The sequence below is a fragment of the Dromiciops gliroides genome, chromosome 1 (genome assembly GCF_019393635.1).
Source record: "Dromiciops gliroides isolate mDroGli1 chromosome 1, mDroGli1.pri, whole genome shotgun sequence".
In the NCBI taxonomy this organism is placed as follows: Eukaryota; Metazoa; Chordata; class Mammalia; order Microbiotheria; family Microbiotheriidae; genus Dromiciops; species Dromiciops gliroides.
Window position 1 is genome coordinate 237,305,159 of NC_057861.1, and position 19,051 is coordinate 237,324,209.

The following is a 19,051-nucleotide window of genomic DNA, read 5'->3' on the forward strand; positions in this document are numbered from 1 at the left end:
TTCGCATGAAGTTCCTCTAGGGCAGAGACTGGGGTGTTTTTTTGTTATTTTGAAATTTGTTAGCCTCAGGGCTTAGCAGGGTACCTGATACCTAAGAAATGCTCATTGATCTGTTTAATTTGGAATCAAAAGACCTGGGATCACAATCTGATTCTAAGGCCTCAGTTTCCTCTGCTGTAAAAGCATTTACTGCACAGGGTTATTATGGGGTATCAAATAAGATAATGTATGTGCATAAAACATTTCACAAATCCTAAATCTTATATTAAAATGTAATTCTTGTAAATAAACTTTAAAAACTTTTTCATCTCAAAGATCCTACGATTCTAGTACTGGAGGGGTTCTTGGGGTTTTTTGTGCCATAGGCCTCTTACGGCGGTTTGATGAAGCCCATGCATCCCTTCTCAGAATGTTTTGGGTTTAAAAAAAAGCCACCAAAAAGTTTAATTCATAACTGTAGGAAATGCTAAATTTCAGTTAGCGGTTAGTGAAAGCGAAAGATTAAAAAGTTTTGTTAGGGTTTTTATTTTAACCCATCCAAGTTCACATATGCCCTGAGAACTTTCCACAGATTCCACGTGAAATACTCCTGCTTTGGGGGGTTTCTGCTCCTTCGAAGGCATCACCCAAATGCCTTTGCCATCCCCTGCTTCCGTGTGAACTCGTAACTCCCTCACCCAAACCGTTAGCAATAAGTCGAACTACTACAGCCCGCGGGCTCGCCCGTCTGGAAGCCCCCGTCCGCCCCGCCCGCCCTTTTATAGAGGGGCGAAGGGGCGTGGCCTGGCTCGAGCCCCGGGAACCAAGCCATTGGGGGGGAAGACAGGGGAAGCCCAACCTCGTGACGTCTCGCGGCGTCCCCATGAGGGGGCGGGGCCGACTCAAGCCGGCTCTTTGCAGCTCGCACCAGCTGTCTTTTCCTCCGCCTCTTCCCCTCCCCTCCTCTCCCTTTCCCCTCCCCCCCTAAAAGCGCGGGCTGGCCCCAGGGCCGAGGTTCCGCTGGCCGGGCTCGGACGTCGGGGGAGGGGGGGGTGGGGGGTGGAGAGAGTGAACGCCTCACTCCAGGGCCCGGAGGGGTCTCCTTTACCCGGACCGCTCCTCGGTCTCGCTGGCGCCCAGAGACCTTTTCGTGGAGTCCGCCTGCCCCGCGTTTCCCCGGGTCTTTCGGTCCCTCTTGCCTGGAGTTCCCCCTACTTCCGGCCGGGCGGTGAGAGGCCACCCCCCTCCTCCCCCCGACAAGCGCGCGCTGGGGTAAGTTGTGAGTCGGTGTTGAGAGTGAACTGGAGCGTGCGGGGGGGGTGCAGGGGGCGGGCGAGCAGCCGGGCTTCTGCAAGCTTCTCCGGGGCTTAGGGTTCGGAGCCACCACAGAGAGTGCACCCTCTGGTTCGTTTTCCAGACTAGGAAACTGAGGCCCAGCGATGGGCAGAGCCTGACCCCGCCCCCTGGCCCTGCCAGCTTCTTATCACGGGGACTTCCTCAACACTCCCCCCCACCCCCAACTCCCTCCCACACTCGCTGAGCGCTGGGGGCGCCGGACCCCGCTAAGGCCCCAGGGGGACTGGTCGCTACCTGGTCACCCCCTCGATGAATGGAGCGACTTCTCCAGAGCTAGCTGTGAAGTGTGACCCAAAGCGTGAAGCCGGGCCTGGCGCCCTCATTCCGCCCCGCGTCCCTGCGAGCCCGCGGCGCCTGGGGCCGGGTGGAGTTGGGAAGATACACAGTGAAGATAAAAGATAATCTCCCATCAGTGTTGTTTCCTGTACGGGGGTGGTTTTTTTCCCCCTCTTTTCCTTTTCTTTTGGACTGGTTTTCCAGTTCAAAGTTTGTCTCTTCTCTTTCTCTGCACTTCCCTCTTCTTTTCTAAATCTGCCCTCTTCTTTTCTCCTCCCATCTCTTCTCTTCCCTCTCTTTTTCTCCTCTTCCATTCCCTTCTCTCTCCGTTTCTCTTTCTCTTCTCCTTCCCCCTTTTCTTCCCTCTTCTGTTTTCTGTCTTTTCGCCTAGCACAGTTTGAATAGAATGGGATAATTCCCATATCTCTAGATCTAGCCTTTTATCTGTGCCCCGAGTTCTCGCCTTAATGCCGTTTTAAACTAAACTAAAAAGACTTTTGCAAAATCTTGTGTTCCCAATTCTGGTGGACATTTAGTGCCTGAATTTCAATATGACCTAAATTGAGCTCCAAACCCTGACTGCTCTTCCAAGTGCTTTGTCTAATTAGTCGCCAAGTCCTATAGATTTCTGCTTTAGCAGTATCTCTAGAAACAGTTCCTCTCCCTAACCACGCAAATTGCTACTGCCTTTGTTTGACAACCCCTACTGCCCTTTACCTTTCTCATGGACTGTTGGAGTAAGTTTCCTAACTAGTCTGTCTCCCTGCCTTCAATTTCTCACCTCTATAATACGTCTTTTATACATTTGCTAAAATGACCCTCTTGATGCATTGTTCTGATTTTGTCATTCCTCTTTGCCTGTAGGATAAAAGACAAAACTCATTTACCTATTATTTAAGGACCTCTTTCTAGATTCCAAACTACCTTTCCTACCTTATTTCATTCAACTCTTGTTTACTCACATTTATATGGTCCAGCCAGCTAGATGCATAGACTGCCACCTCCCCACCCCCACAACCTCATGTCTAGAATACAAGAATCTATAGATTTCTTTTTCACATGCTCTTCTTTCAAGGTTCACTCAGCTTAGGTTCCACCTTTGTGAAGTTTTCCTTACCTACATGACCCAAGCCTCAAAAGTAATGTCTACAATTTTCTTAGCACTTTCTCTAGATCTTTCATATAAGATTTAGTGTTAAAAGAGATCTTAGAGGGGGCGGCTAGGTGGCGCAGTGGATGGAGCACTGGCCCTGGATTCAGGAGGACCTAAGTTCAAATGTGGCCTCAGACACTTGATACTTATTAGCTGTGTGACCTTGGGCAAGTCACTTGACCCTCATTGCCCTGCAAAAAAAAAAAGAGATCTTAGAGATTTAGTTCAGTCTTCATTTTAAAAATGATAAAGTCTAGGGGCAGCTGGCTGGAGCAGTGGATAAAGCATCAGCCCTGGATTCAGGAGGACCTGAGTTCAAATCTGGCCTCAGACACTTGACACTAGCTGTGTGACCCTGGGCAAGTCACTTAACCCTCATTGCCCTACCAAAAAAAAACCAAAACACCAAACCAATAAAGCCTAGGCTTAGAGAAGGAAATTACTAATCAGCAGAGCTGGAATTTAAACCCAGATGTGCTGACCCCAAATTTAGTACTTTATAAAACATGTGTGTCTGTGTATGCTTTGTATATGTATACAGGGTTTATCAAGTACTATATGTGTATGTTAATGTATATATACACACATACATATGATTTATAAAGTTTTTTTTTACTGAAAACAACTCTGCAAGGTAATCCAACTCTTTATAGTAGAAACAGTACTAGATCAGTCAGAAGACTTGAAATCAAATCCTGGCTCTTAAACTTACTACCTGTGTGATCTTGAGTAGATCATTGAACTTCTTTGAGCCTTATTGTTCTCCGTAATTAGATGATGGTGTTAGACTCAAAGATCCCACCCAACCCAAAATCTATGAAACTCTGATCCCATTTTACAGATAAGTAAACTGACAAGAAGTGCGAGTGATTTAAATGTGGTCACACAGCTAGTAAAATGTTGGAGCTGGAATGGAACACAGGCTCTCTTAACTACAAGCCTTAGTTAGCCCTTTTCATCACATCAAGCTACTTCTAGAGTGCAGGGTAAGGGGGTTAAGTTTCATGTACACAGATTGTTATTGTGTATATCTTATTATCCTGTTAGATTGTAAGTTTGTATCCTTAACATCACTGTCTTGCCACGTAGGGCTTCATTACCATGTTGGCTAAATTGATAAATCTCATAATTAATTTTATACTCAAGGTAACAGATTAGCACAGTTGTAGGGAATACAAAAGTATAACACACAATATTTATCCCATGAGGAACTTAAAATTTAGTTGAGGAGGCAGCACATGTTAAATACCTAAAAGCATTTGATAAGATAAATGCTGTAGAAATTCAGGATAGGAATGGATCACTGCAAATTAGGATTTCCAAGTCCAAAGTTCATAATATCATAGATCTTTAGAGCTGGAAGGAAGCATAGGGGGCATACTGATAAAGGATTTTAGAATTTTATGGAAATAGACTAATGCAAAGAAGAGTACATGATCTGGCATTCTCTGTAGGATGATTCCCTTTTTTTTTTTTTTAAGTGAGGCAATTGGAGTTAAGTGACTTGCCCAGGGTCACACAGCTAGTAAGTGTTAAGTGTCTGAGGCTGGATTTGAACTCAGGTACTCCTGACTCCAGGGCTGGTGCTCTATCCACTATACCACCTAGCTGCCCCGGATGATTCCTATAAAATAAATAGCTCCTTTTAATAAACTGTAGTAGGCCTAAGGGATAGGTAGGAGATCCTAAAGTTTTCACTCATGAGTTGTTCTTTTTTGAAAGCCAAAGGCTGTATTAAAGTAGTGCATTGTTTCACAATTTATCATTTCCATTCTGTTACCTTTAAAAGTATGTTGCGTCTTTTAGAAATACCTTATAAATATTAATTTCTATTCATTGCCATGTACAGACATTTTGTTGTAGAGAGCTAGATCTAACAACCTATTTAGGGTTTTGTTTTTTTCTGTTTGGGACTATCAGTTTCTTTTCTATTTTTGCTTCTCTTTAAAACATTTCACAGAATGCACATTTTAGTCACTTGTGTTATACTGATCCCTAGGTCATACTCCCCTACTTTCTTGGCTAATTTGGTGCCTGGTTTACAATGTTCATTTCTTTCCCAACTTCTGTTCTTAGACTAGGGCACTCGAATATCTATAAATGTTCCATCTTCTATATTCTTCAGTCTCAAGTCCTATGACCCACTTCTTTACCTCAGCCACATATAGGGATGGATTACAAGGTAGAACTCACTATTATCTTCACATACTTTACTTCCTGAATTAGAACCTTTGATATTCCCATCTCTGACCATAAATCCATATACCTCTATCCTTCCTGAATGTATTCTCCTTTAAGATCCCGGGAAATTATTATCCTTCATTACCTCCATCCCTCAGTATTTTCTCTGGCTGTTAACCCGGCTCTGATTTCATTTTCCTTCCTTTGTAATCTCTATCCAATAGATAACCATTTCATCTATACACTGTTTTCTCTTGATTGGCCTTTCCCCATTACCTTGTGCTATTGCCACTGATCCTTGCCTTTCCCTTCTTCTATTGCCACTCACCTCTTGCCACACCTTAGCCTTGGATTCCTTCTATCATCTAGCTCTCCTGCTACTATTGAGGGCTGCTGAACACTGCTATAGAAATTCTCAGCCATGTCGACTGACTATGTATTACATTTTCATATATCTAACCTCAACTGGTCCCTCACTTTGACAGGGCAGTACTTTTATTCCTCCCAAATTGATTACCATTTTCACTCCACACAGAAACTGTTGCAAACCTCAAGCCTCCTATACTTTCCCCTCTTTCTTAACTGAGGGCCTTTCTTTTTAAATAAGAAAATAGAAACTATTCAACTTGAACTCCTATTTCTCCCATTTACTTAATCTTAAAATCCCTTGATATCACCTCCCATTCTCCTTTCCTTTCCCCCAGTCTCTAGCAGAGTGGTGGCCCTTCTTATTACTAAAACCAACTACTTACTCTACATGTGCACTTGACCCCATCCCCTCTCTTCCAGTAGATATCCTTGATCCTCTCCTCTCTCCAGTCTCTCCTCTATTCTGATTTCAACCCTACTACCTTCAAACATGCCAGTCTCATCTCATACTGAAAAAACCATCACCATATTCTTCCATTCCCCTCAAGCTTTTGTTCTGTACCTCGCCTTCCATTTTCATCCAAACTCCTTATAAAAAACTATCCATACACTCTACTTTTTTCTCCTCTCATTCCTCAACCCTTTACTTCATGACCCTTCACTCTACTGAAATCACTCTCTCTGAAGTTTTCATTGATCTCACAATTGCTGAATCTGGTGGCCCTTTCTCATTGCTTATCCTTCTTGACCTCTGCTGCATTTGACACTGATGAACTTCCTGACCAGGGCTTTGATGTTTACTTTTTCTTTTTTTAGCCTTTCTTTGTGTCCTCATTGCTTAGCATAGTGGTTAGGACCACATAGTAAGCTTATTAACTGACTTGTCTGACCATTCCTCCATCTCTTTTGCTGGATCATAATCCTTATCATGTTCCTTTAACTGTGGATGTATCCCAAGGTTCTGTCCTAGATTCCTTTGTTTTCTTTCTCTACATTCTCAGTAACCCCATAAAATTCCACGAGTTTAATTATCATTTCTCAGCACATGACTCCCATATTTGTAGAGAATCAGTCCTTGTCTTTCTCCTGACTTTTAGGCCCATGTCACCAATTGCCTTTTGGATATTTCAAACTGAATGCCCCAGAGGCATCTTAAATTCAGCATGTCTAAAACTGAATTCATCTTTCCTCTTAACCCCCCCCCCCCTCTTCCAAATTTCCCTATATCCAAGGCCTTCCAGTCTCAGAGATTCAGAACTTTGGCATTACCTTGAACATCTCACTCTCTGTCAGGGCAGGTAGGTGTTGCAGTGGATAAAACATTGGCCTTGGAATCAGGAGGATCTGAGTCCAAATCCTGCCTCTGATGCTTGACACTGACTTTGTGACCCTGGGCAAGTCAGTTAACCCTGGTTATCTCAAACATCTGGGGCTATCCAGTTCTGATCTATATCCTGCCACTGGACCCAGATGGCTCTGGAGGAGAGTGACTTTGCACAGCCCTGCCTCACTTAAATCCATTTCAGTGCAAATCATGACATCACCTCCCAATGCCATGGTCCTCTTTGAGAATGAAGGACAAAACAATTTTCCATCACCCAACACATCCAACCCCTTCTCACCACTCAAACAGCATCCACCTTAGTTTAGGCCCCCCCTTACCTCTTGGCCTACATGTCTGGAATGCACCTTGTCCTAATAAAGTACTTCTCTTTAAAGAGAAGTGCTTGCTGCTCAAGCATCATCTTCTGCATGACTCCTTTTCTAATTATCCCAATTTCTTGTGCCTTTCCTCCCAAACTCTTTTGTGTATATTTACATTTATTCACTTTCTGCTTAGGCCATATGTATTTGTAGATATACTTGTCTTCCACATTAGAATTATAAACTTTGCTTAATAAATACCTATGGATTACTTGATTGGACATCACCTTTTACTAGAAGATTTAATCTCAGTTAATGGAAGATTCAAATCAGTTTCTTGTTCACCTACAGTAAGGGGTTTCTTTTAGGGGACGATGTCAACTCTCTGAAATGTGATTTGGCAAATTATCAATAGGTTTGTTATGTGTGTAATGTTCTGCCAGTGACTAGTTCATAGTATTTATTTGATGACCTTTTCTCTTTGGTAACTCATAATTCAAAATATTTATTAGTCTTTAGAAACTTCTGTAAACTACTTCTTTCAGCAGGTACACAAATAGAGAAACACTAAATATTAACCATCTTTGTAATTCTTGGTTAATATACTTACATGTATAGCCTTTTATAGTTTCATATGTGTTTGATCCTTGTCTCATCTTCTCCCATTTGATGAAAAGGCAGTCAGATAATTTAAATGGCTACATAACTTTAACTTAGAGAGTTTATGTATTAGTAGTCAGTTGAGTATTTAAAGTCAGGAAGACTTGAATGTAAAAGCTCCTTCTGACACTCACTAGCTGTGACACTGGGAAATCTCTCTATCTGAACAGTTTCCTTATCTGTAAATTGAAAATAGTATAGGAATCTTCCTCTCCAACTGTTGTGAGGATCAAATGAGATAATATACACAAAGCTCTTCGTAAACCTTAAAGCAATATTTTAAAAAGTTAGCACTCTTTCTTTGTATGTGTGTGTGTATATGTATACATATATATATATATATATATGTATGTATGTATATATCTTTTTTTTTTTTTTTGGTGGGGCAGTGAGAGCTAAGTGACTTGCCCAGGGTCACACAACTAGTAAATGTCAAGTGTCTGAGGCCAGATTTGAACTCAGGTCCTCCTGAATCCAAGGCCAGTGTGTTATCCACTGCGCCACCTAGCTGCCCTATATATATCTTTATGTTAAGATTTTTGTCCCCATAATTTAGTATTTTCATAGACTGTCTAGGTTTCTGTCCGGTACTTTTTGTTAGTTCATATATCAAGGCTGAATATAAAATAGCCACTTCCTCTGTACTAAGGAAAAGTTGACTGGATATGATAGAAGTAAAAGAAGAGAGTCAAATGAATATTGGCTATATATGACTTAGAATCTTTCATTCAAAATGTCATTAATATAGCAAAACTTCTACAAAAGTTCTTTTCTTGTGAAATGAAATGGATGATTACCTAAATTTTAATTTAACTCAAAACCAAATTCCTGGAGTTGTGGTGTCATCCCACCTATATCCACTTCTCCCCACTTTTAAGGTGGTGATTGCACATAAATTAAAAAATAAACAAAACCTATGTGATTATTTTTCATCCACGACTGCAAGTCACACATTAACAAAGTGTTGTCATCTCTCATCACAGTCCCAACTGTCTTCTTCACAGAGACAACTTCATAACCATATAATGTGACATCAAGGTGAGGAGATAACATCAGGTAAGCAGAAGATTGGAGAAAGCAAGATGAGTGTTCCTGCAAGTAGTTGCGGTAGTCCCAATTCTGCAGAAACAGTCAGTGATTTTAAAGATCTCTGGACAAAACTGAAGGAATGTCATGACAAAGAAGTACAAGGTAAATTATTTTTATTCAGTCTTGTCTTACCTTTCTTAAGTAATATGATTATAAAGATACATATCAGATTAAAAAATGAATGTTGGCTTTCTGGAAAAAGTCCTTTCTTTCTGAATGCCACAAAGATCTGATTGCTTTGTTAAGGCTAATTATTTTCAGTTGACCATTGTACTTCATTTTGATTGAAGTTGTAGTTAGCTTCAGTCTACAAATAACCACATTTGTAATTCATGAATAATTACATGTTAAATACTCTCTTCTCTCTATGGTTTATTAGTGGTATGAATAGACTAGATTATTCCTTCTGGCTCTCAAATTCTTAGATTGTAATACATTTATTGCTGGAATGTCACTAAAACCTGAGCCAATGTAATATGGGATTCATTATAAAAATCTATCAGTTGGGGGCAGCTAGGTGGCGCAGTGGATAGAGCACCAGCCGTGGAGTCAGGAGTACCTGAGTTCAAATCTGGCCTCAGACACTTAACACTTACTAGCTATGTGACCCTGGGCAAGTCACTTAACCCCAATTGCCTCACTAAAAAAAAAAAAATTAAAAAAAAAATCTATCAGTTTTAGAGCCTGTCCAAGGCAATTTAGTTATTTAAAGGATTTTTTGATGGCATATCCTCAATCATAAAATAACTTGGAGAGACCCTAAGGATACTGTTACTGCAAGCTTTAGCATTACTTGTCAGATACTTTTTTAAAAACTTGGATTTTTCTAGAATTTTTATCTTCATTAGAATTACTTTTTAGTGGAAAATGTTACATATAAAATTTCTTATTACTCTAGTCAGGTAGTGATTTTTTAAATGATTAATTTGGCTTTTAAAGTTAAATTTCACTTTTTTACCTCCCAGATGAATATATGCTCACAGAGTCATATAATTAGAGTTCTGTACTTTAGGAGACTTCATTATTCCTTTGAAATTTTAGGTAATGCGATTGACAACACACTAAAGAAAGCTGAAGAGCTGCATTGCTACTCTGTGTTTTGCTTTTTTTTTAATTGACTTGCCATATTACCTTAGGACAGTTAATGAATTAGCTTTAAATAGTTTTTCTGCATCTAAAATGAAAGTCATAGCATGTGTCCCTTTGCCTTGGTGGAGAAACGATGTAAGATACTTTAGTTGGGGTAAACATTAGTTAAGAGATCTTAGAGCTAGATCTAGAAGATTAATGAAGGAAAATTATGGAGAATCTCCAATTGTCCCATCTGCAATATTTATTATTTCTTTATGAAAATATTTTTCTCTTTAAGTTTAACTGACATTTAGGTAAAGTCATTAACATAAGGAATTGATTTCCATAGCCTACCAAACAATTGTACTCACCACCACCTCACCTCTCACCTCCCTTCTATTCATAGAAGGAGCTTTTCTGGAGTATATTTAATTGTGGCCACAGTATGGGTTAAATCGAATAGAGCAGCATCAAGTTTTAACTACAGTAGTGTTAATTTACATACATACATACACACACACACACACACACACACACACATATATATATATAAACACTTTATGTTCCTTTGTGATCTGGAAGTGAAACAAAAAGTAACCTTTTAAATTAATATAGTTTGGGTTAGAATAGTCAGAAAGAGTCAAAAAGACCTGAGTTTATATCCAACCTCAGACACTAGCTGGGTGACCCTGAGCAAATTATTTAATTTCTGCCTGCCCCAGTTTCCTCTACTGTAAAATGGGAATAATAATTACACCTACCTCTTAGGGTTGCTGTAAAAATCAAATGAGATAATATTTGTAAAGCACAGTGCCTGGCACATAGGTGCTTAACAAATGCTTGTTTCCTTTTTTCCTTCCTTAATGGGACCAAATGTTTAAGTAACGGCATGTTTCCATAAAACATCTGTTAAAGAAAAATGAACATTTTACCAGACAATGGTATGTTTAAAAATATTCATCAATTAATCTTTTCTTTATAACTAACTAGCTTTAAGAAATTTGTTTGCATTACCTATTAGGGATCCTGTGACATTTGGTAGATTTTGTTGAATGCTAGTTGTTGTTTTTAATGCCCATCAGAAACCAGCAAACTTAAGAATTCTTTATCCAGATAGACTCAAGGCAACTTTTATTAAAAACTCTGTTTAAAACTAAGACTTTTCAGATTCTTAACTTGATAGTGATAATTTTTCAATAACATTCTAATCACATTCTTTATTTGAGAAGTCTTGACTTCCAAGAACTCCCCTTTTAAGCAATATGACAGTTTCATGGTGGGGAAAAAGCAGTATAATTCCTTATAATTCAGCCTTTTTGTATCCTATAGGTAATATATTAAATTATATAATTACTACAAACACTTTCTAATCAGTCATAGTGCCATCATTAGTTGAATTCATACAAAAAATCCCCATGGGAGAGCAATCCGGCAACTAAAGCTTGTTTGCCTACCATGGATAATAAAGAGAAGGGGAAAACTGTAGTTTAATGTACAAAATGTCCTTCCTTCCTCATTTATTTGGCGGCATTTTGTAGATTCCTAAAGCTTTTACATTTTTTTTTTTTTTAGTGAGGCAATTGGGGTTAAGTGACTTGCCCAGGGTCACACAGCTAGTAAGTGTTAAGTGTCTGAGGCCGGATTTGAACCCAGGTACTCCTGACTCCAGGGCCGGTGTTCTATCCACTGCGCCACCTAGCTGCCCCTAGCTTTTACATTTTTAAAATTCTAATTTAAAGGGCATTTAAAAACATACTTTGGGTGGGTTCAGGCAAATTTGCCAGTAGGCAGACTTTTTTATGCTCAGCGTTTTGTCTGTATTTCCCGTTCAACTTTTGTGTAAAATTAGATCCTCTAACTATGTGATAACATCAAAGACATGCCTGAAGGATAGTTAATTTTTTAAGAAGGTGGGGATCCTCTTATAGAACTAGTATAAGAGGCTATTTGAGAAACATCAAACATGGACTTGCCTGGACTATATTTGTTTTGAAGTTTATAAATAGAGATGAAAATTGACTCATTTCTTTTAAATCTAGGTGTCAGCAAAAAAGCTAGTTTTTATGAATGGTGGTAACTGAAGAAAACGACATTTTTACTTGAATATTCTATCCACAGATAAATATTTACATGCACCCAAACACCTTATCATATGCATCTCAAGGCAAAGTTTGGTAAAATGTATATATGTTGTTTTAGTGTGCCATTTCACAGTATAATTAGAGTTGGAGAGTTTTATCTTTTTTGAGGGAACCAAAGGAGAGCTCAGGCAACTCATTGGCTTCTCTCCGCCATCTTGGCTCCACCTCCTCGAGTTTTTTCTTAAAGATTATTTACATCCCATATATGTTCATAAGACATGAAAACAGGTTTTCATAAATGAAGTTTTTGCTTTAGGACCTTCAGATAAATTATTTCATATAATTATTTCATATAATAATTATTTCATATGCATGTACTTACCATAATGTGTTTTATAATTTTATTGTACCAAATATTATATAAATATAAACACCAAACAGAATATTATTTATTTAGCTTTTATATTTTAGAAGTGTCACATAAAGATTTTAATTTGTTCAATTATTAGAAATTATGTTTTGAATTTCTTATTTTTCTTTATGAATAACCTTTCAGATAGTCTTGGATTCCTCTTCCTTTTGTCACAAGGAATTGAGTGGTTGGGGGTCCTTAGGTATTCCTCTGTAAAGAATTATACTCTTGCACACAGTCCAATTAGATAAAATGGTCTTTTATTTGGGTGCTAGAGAAAGTGACCAAGACTTTCCTCTAGAGGAGGAGATATGGTTTGGAAACACCTTTCTCCTTGAATGGAAGAAAGGCAAATGCTTTTATAGAGGATAGATGGGGTGACCACCTGACAATGGAAAGTTCCTTTTGGGGTAGGAGTGGGGAAAGATTGCTGGGAGTGGGGTGGATTTTTCATTTGGAATGATAGTCCTGACCTTTGGAGTTATCTCTTGTCTCTTAGCTCTGGTAGTAGCCACGCCTAACTGATTTTCTATAGAATCCCTTACTTCTTAGGTGTGTCTGTCCTGCTACCTAGTTGGCCAGTTTAAACTTTAATAGGCCCTTAACTTCTTGATATATCTGTCCTGTCCTAAGTCCCATGTCACTTTCTAGATTTATTCTTAGTTGTCTAATTACTTTCAGATGCAAGATGCATTAATGATGAATTAGAATTTAGAAAATTTTATTTCCCAGATTTATTATTGTTACAAATATATAACTTGTGGATGTTCAGTTCAGTTGTGTCCTTACACCTCAGTAAAGGTATTTTCCACAGCTTTTAAGTATGCTTAGGAGCTCATAGAAAACTGAACAAATATCATTCTTGTTTATTGTTTGTTTGGGGGGGGGGGGTTTGTGAGGCAGTTGGGGTTAAGTGACTTGCCCAGGGTCACACAGCTAGTAAGTGTCAAATGTCTGAATTCAGATTTGAACTCAGGTCCTCCTGAACCCAGGGCCGGTGCTCTATCCACTGCGCCATCTAGCTGCCCCACAAATATCATTCTTATAAAATTAGAGTTACATCATGTTTTTGAGCCTATTGGCTTTCAAATGGAAATGGGACTCTCGTATTAACAGAAGAAACATGTTTCCTTTTCAGTTTTATATTGCTCCTAAAAGAATAGACATGATACACTTAGTTTCTTAAGAATATCCACATTTATTTTATCAATCACATTAATATTAATGAACAATAATATGGTGAGATGAGAACTAAAAATAAAGAGAATAGCATACAGTTTCTGTCCATAACTTCAGAATCTACTGTTTTGGTCTTCTGTAACTTTCTGTGATTTCACTAGGATTTGCCAAAGTACAGAACAGCTTTCTAGAGATTTTTATGAACACTGGGTGTACTTACTCTTAAAAGAGAGGTATTATGTTTTTAGTGTAGTTTCTAAGCTGAATGATAGGTAAATTTCAAGGGTAATTCATTGTAGCTTCCCATAGGATGTCAGTATTTCCACAGTGACAAGATTATGACCTTATTTTTTTTCATTCTGTTAATGGATAACAGTAAATTTAAAAGTTTCAAATTTACATAGATGAAACTGAATACACATAATAATGTGTCTAAGATATATATTGATGCCTTAAATATGGGCAAATAATATGGATTTTTAAATTTTAACTTGGAAATTTCTATCCACCAAAGGGACATTAGCAACGTTAATCTTCAAAGTCCAATGAGATGATTAGGCCCAAATTAATCAATCGTTAAGAGGGAAGAGTGATTTTATGCACATACTTGATATTTGGGGAATCATAAATCTTTTAAAATGTCCCAGGTGTATCTAATTTGATTTTGTATTCAAGTGATTTGGATCATTCAGTCCACTTAAAATATTTTGAGGGAGGTTGGGGGCATGAAAATGGGAATTAGGGTCAAATTCTTAATACTATTTTTTTTGTTTTGTTTTTGTGGGGCAATGGGGGTTAAGTGACTTGCCCAGGGTCACACAGCTGGTAAGTGTCAAGTGTCTGAGGCTGGATTTGAACTCAGGTACTCCTGAATCCAGAGCCGGTGCTTTAGCCACCTAGCTGCCCCACTATTTTTTTGAATAACAAATGATTCCTGCTACATTGCTGTATTCTTATTTAAATATAATTTGCTTGTGTTTTAAGCATACATATATTCACCTAACAATCAGTTCAGTTTCTTCTAAATTCAGATGCAAGTGGGGATAATGTTACTTGTAACATGCTGTTTGGCCTTTTGAGCAGTGCCTCTTGAACTGGTGGTTCAGGTTGCCACTGTTACAATTCCAAATACTTGGCTGAACAGAATGCCTGTTCATACAAGAGCTGCATTGTTGTACAGCCTCATTCCTTCCGATGGGTGTGGAGCAGGATTAAAGTACACTTTATAGGGGTTCTAATTGCAGATGCCTAATTGACTTGATGAATAGCAAGCACTTAAAAAAAAAAAAACACAAACCTCTGTTTCTGGACTGATCTGCATGACAGAACAAATGTCTCACAGGTGTTGAGTGCTTATAAGATAAAAGAGTAGTCTTTCCATATTTCCCAAGAATATTCTTTTGAAGTCTATACAGATTTTTGTATCTCATTGTTACCTTCCTTTTTGAAATGGTCCATGGCATGAATCCATTTTATCTTTGGCTCCACCTTCCTTTTTTAAATGCAAGTCTGAATTTCAGAGGGTCGGCCAAAACAAAAAGCCAAGGAAATCTTGTCAACAAGTAAATTTTCATGTAATCATTCTTTGGAAGGAAAAAAGAGTGAGAAGAAAAATTGCTAACTCCAAATACTGCCCTAACAAGGTCATGTGTTAGTGATGGTTCTTCAAGATTAAATGAGTTAGTATGTTAGTTGTAAAGCCCCTAATTTAAAGGGCTTAAGAATTTCTTACTATTATCCAAGAAAAATGGAAAAAAAATGTTTTAGTTCATAAAGTTTTATTTCCTCATAGAGAATGAACAAGAAAAATGCGAAAGAAATGTATGTTATCTCTAAGTGGCATCACAGTCTCTACCCTCTGAGAGAGTGTTATAGCCAAGAGTATAATATTAATCTTCTTTCCAAGGATGTTATTTTTTCCCAAGATTGAGTTTCATGGTTTAATAATTGTTCATATTCTGTAGCACCAGAGAAATGTGACCACTGTATCAGTATCTGTGTGAAATATACTTCATTTCCATACTACTACCAGGAAGAAAAATAGGTTAAGGGTTAAAAAAATACTAAGGCAAGAAAAAAGGAAGAGTTTGGATGCAAACAAAAGGTTGGGATCAACTGGGTGTGGTTTTGAACACTGGTAATCCCTCAATTGGTGGAGGGAGGCTGGTAATTTGGGAGTTCTGAGTTTCAGTAAAGCTAAGGTTGATCAGGTGTCCACACTGAGTCGGCCACCAATAGAGTGTGCTCCCTGGAGCAGGAAACTTCCATACTGTCCAAGGAGTGTTGAACTAGCCAGGGTCAAGAACAGAACAAGTCAGCAGTGGGATTGGCCTGTGACCACTGTGCTTCAAGCCTGGATGAAAAGGAGATCAAGTCTCCAAAAAATTTAACTAATCAACCCACCCCCTCCCCTGCCAAAACCAACCAACCAACCAACCAACCAACCAACCAACCAACCACTTAGGTTATGTTACTATTTTAGCAGATAGTATGGAGATGGCAGTGGGAAACCTTAAATCTAAGGTGGAGTCTTTAAAAGATTGAGTGGCTAATTTTTTGTTAAACAACTGTTAATGATGCTATTCTAAATTCCCATTCATACCACAGAAAAGCTTTTCTAAAGTAATAAATTAAATAGAATCATAAAGGTGTAGAAGGGACCTGAGAGATCATTTAGTCTGACCCCTATCCATATATAACTAAATGGTGACCTTTTTACAGCATCCATAATCTATGCCTAGTTGTCCAGCTTCTTTGTGAAGACCTTTAATGAGGGCAAACTCACTATCGCCTGAGGCAATTTGTTTCATTTTTTTTTAATAGCTGTAGCTGTTAGAAAGTGTTTCCTTATGTAATAAAGGAAAACTACTTCCTTACATTTCCTTCCATTGGTACTAATTGGTACTACTTTAGAGGCCATACAGAGTATACAGAAACCATTTTTTTAAATAGGAAAATTAAACAAAAAGTTACAAAGTTGGAGTCAGGAAACCATAGCTTTGTCTTTCCCTGTGATTCCTCTCCCCATCAACATCCTTCTTAAAAGCTGTTCAAGGCTTTTTATCAGCTTTGTGACTTTCCCTGTCAGGAGATTAGGCTAAAGATAAAGACATAAGATTCCTAGGATCTCTGTTGTGTTTCATATGCTAAAGTATATATCCATTTCAGTTCTCATTAACAAAATTATAAATACATAAAAAGAAGCTTATTCAGATATGAGTATTAGGTAAAATAAAGTACTTGGTTAAGTAACTTATGTGTTGAAAAAATGAAAGATAGAATTCATTGGTCCCAGAATTGATGCTGTCAGAGAAATCATGTTATAACGCAAGTAGTATTCATTCATATAACATGTACATGTATGTATGTGTATGTACACTCACAAAACTTTAAAAACATTAAGGCTGAAACTTCTGTTAAGAGAGTAAATTACTTGCTTAAGGGGACTTTTTTTTAAAAAAACATGTGGCTATCATGTCTTATACTGAAAGGAATATTTTACTTAGTGAACTCTAGTGACCTCAGCATCATAGATATTAGTATAACCTATATCAAATGGTTTGCCTTCTCAATGAGAGGGGAGAAGAGTAAGGGAGAGAATTTGAAACTCAAAATTTTAAAAAATTTTGAAATAGTTTTTACATGTAATTGGGAAAAAAGAAAACATTATTCCCTTTAAAAAACAAACATAATAGACTTTAGGAGAATGTGTTTCTTTCTTATTAATGCTATCCTTATTAAAAAACCAGACTGAAGTTGTGAAATGCATCAGTAAATCACAGCTGTTCTTTTTTCCCCCACTTTTCAGCCTTACAGATCAAAGTAACCAAGCTGAAAAAGGATCGGATTTTGTAAGTATCTCTAATGTAACATCAATACTTTTTGCTAAAAAAGAAAATGGTATTTTATTTTTCATATAGTCACCTATAATTTTTAAGCTGGAAAAAAACCAAACATCTGATCCAATTCCCTCATCTTACATATAAGGAAACTTAGGCACAGAGTATTGCCTGCCCGTGATCATATGACTAGTTAGTAGCAGAGGTGGCATTAGAGGCTTGTCTCCTGACTTTTGTTCCATTGTTCTTTCCACTTTACCATGCTAGCATGGACCTCTAGCATTGAAGAGTGGAGAGAAACATTGATTTATAAAAATTTATTCAAATAAAACTTAGTAGTTACAAATGTAATAATTAATTTTTTTGGAAGGTGAAATTTTTTGCCTTTTCAAATTTTGTTTCCTTACTAATCATTTTAGATCATATTCTAATTATCCAGTTCTTTAAATTATAAGCAGCTAATGTATAAATGGAGGCAGCTAAGTGGTTCAGTGAATAGAGCATTGGGCCTGGAGTCAGGAAGACTGAAGTTCAAATCAGGCCTCAGATACTTACTAGTTGTGTGACCCTGGGCAAGTCACTTAACTTCTGTTTGCCTTAATCCACTGGAGAAGGAAATGGCAAACCACATTAGTATCTTTGCCAAGAAAACTCCATGGACCATGGTCCATGGACTCCTGAAGAGACAGATACAACTGAACAATAACAACTGCATAAATGCTTTACATTTTTGCCCTGTTTGAATTGAATGCCCCTGCTGTCATCTAATATCTTAAGACACATTATAATCATGTTATGGGGAAGTGTAGGTTTATTACCAGCGCTTACACTATATCCTAAAGATGAGGTCAGTCTCTTCATTGGTCCTGTGGATATTAGTTCTGTACTATATTTTGTGTCAGGTGGCTTCAACTCCTCCTTTTCCTTTCAAAAAACCAAGGATGTGATAAAAAGCTAGAATAGTTAGATGTATACCTGGGAGTACTTAAGCTTTACCTTTTTTCTCTATTCTGATCTGAAAATGAATGCAAAGAAAAAGTAATTTGGTATAGCTTCTCACGTGGTGTGTTAAATTTTTGACTAGCCCCCTGGAATTTATTTGTAACATGACAAAGTTGAAATTCTATAAAGTCAAATATAGTCTATTATGGGAGTCAAAGCTGAAGCAGTATGGAAGCAGTATTGGTTAACTTAAACTTACAGTTGGGTATTTCAAATCAGCTTTTATTACAGTATGGAAAAAACAGCTTTTATATTTGCTATAGAACACTTATTTAACTTGTATATCTTATTTCTTTATGAAGTTTTATTATAGGAGAGAACCACTACTTCTCAATTCCTTCACTTATAAGTGAAGCTTCCAACAGGTTTCTTCTGAAGAAAAGACTCAAAGAGGGGGTACATAAGCCACCTTTTTGCAACCCTGAGTTTTGGGATACCTCAGTGAATACCCATTGTAGTTCTTATAAAATGGTTCCGTAGTACTGAATTCTCAACATGTTCACAGTATAGGGCTTGGCTTCTTAAACTGTGGGTCTGACCCAATATGGGATCACATAACTGAATGTGTGGGGGTTGTGAAAAATTTGGCAATAGTAAAAGGTTACGTATACCTATTTTATATACCTATATACCTAGGGTTACAGAAAAATGTCTTGGGCAAAAAGGAATTGTAAGTGGAAAAAGTTTAAGAAACATCAGTATAGGGAAAGATCATAAATTTCCTGCTCCTTTTATGTTAGTATTTTCCTGATGCCTCTAA

General features: G+C 37.9%; 2 protein-coding genes across 3 annotated transcripts in view; one reads left to right on the forward strand and one right to left on the reverse strand.

Annotated features, from left to right (window-relative positions):
- Window positions 1-685: 685 nt before the first annotated feature.
- LOC122747710 (collagen alpha-1(I) chain-like) lies at window positions 686-5,368 on the reverse strand. Its single transcript, XM_043993593.1, has 3 exons — window positions 5,274-5,368; window positions 1,570-1,689; window positions 686-1,442 (listed from the first exon to the last, which is right to left on the reverse strand). The coding sequence occupies exons 1-3, from the start codon at window positions 5,366-5,368 to the stop codon at window positions 686-688; spliced, it is 972 nt and encodes a 323-aa protein (XP_043849528.1).
- The window catches only part of RBBP8 (RB binding protein 8, endonuclease), an 80,414-nt gene continuing 62,303 nt past the window's right edge, over window positions 941-19,051 (forward strand). The window contains exons 1-3 of one of the 2 annotated variants that reach the window (XM_043978949.1): window positions 941-1,251; window positions 8,623-8,809; window positions 17,259-17,301. In XM_043978949.1, coding sequence (XP_043834884.1) covers window positions 8,701-8,809; window positions 17,259-17,301 — 152 coding nt within the window. In that variant the 5' untranslated portion in view covers window positions 941-1,251; window positions 8,623-8,700. The remainder of the gene's footprint in view (window positions 1,252-8,622; window positions 8,810-17,258; window positions 17,302-19,051) is intronic. The other variant, XM_043978950.1, reaches the window with a different exon arrangement.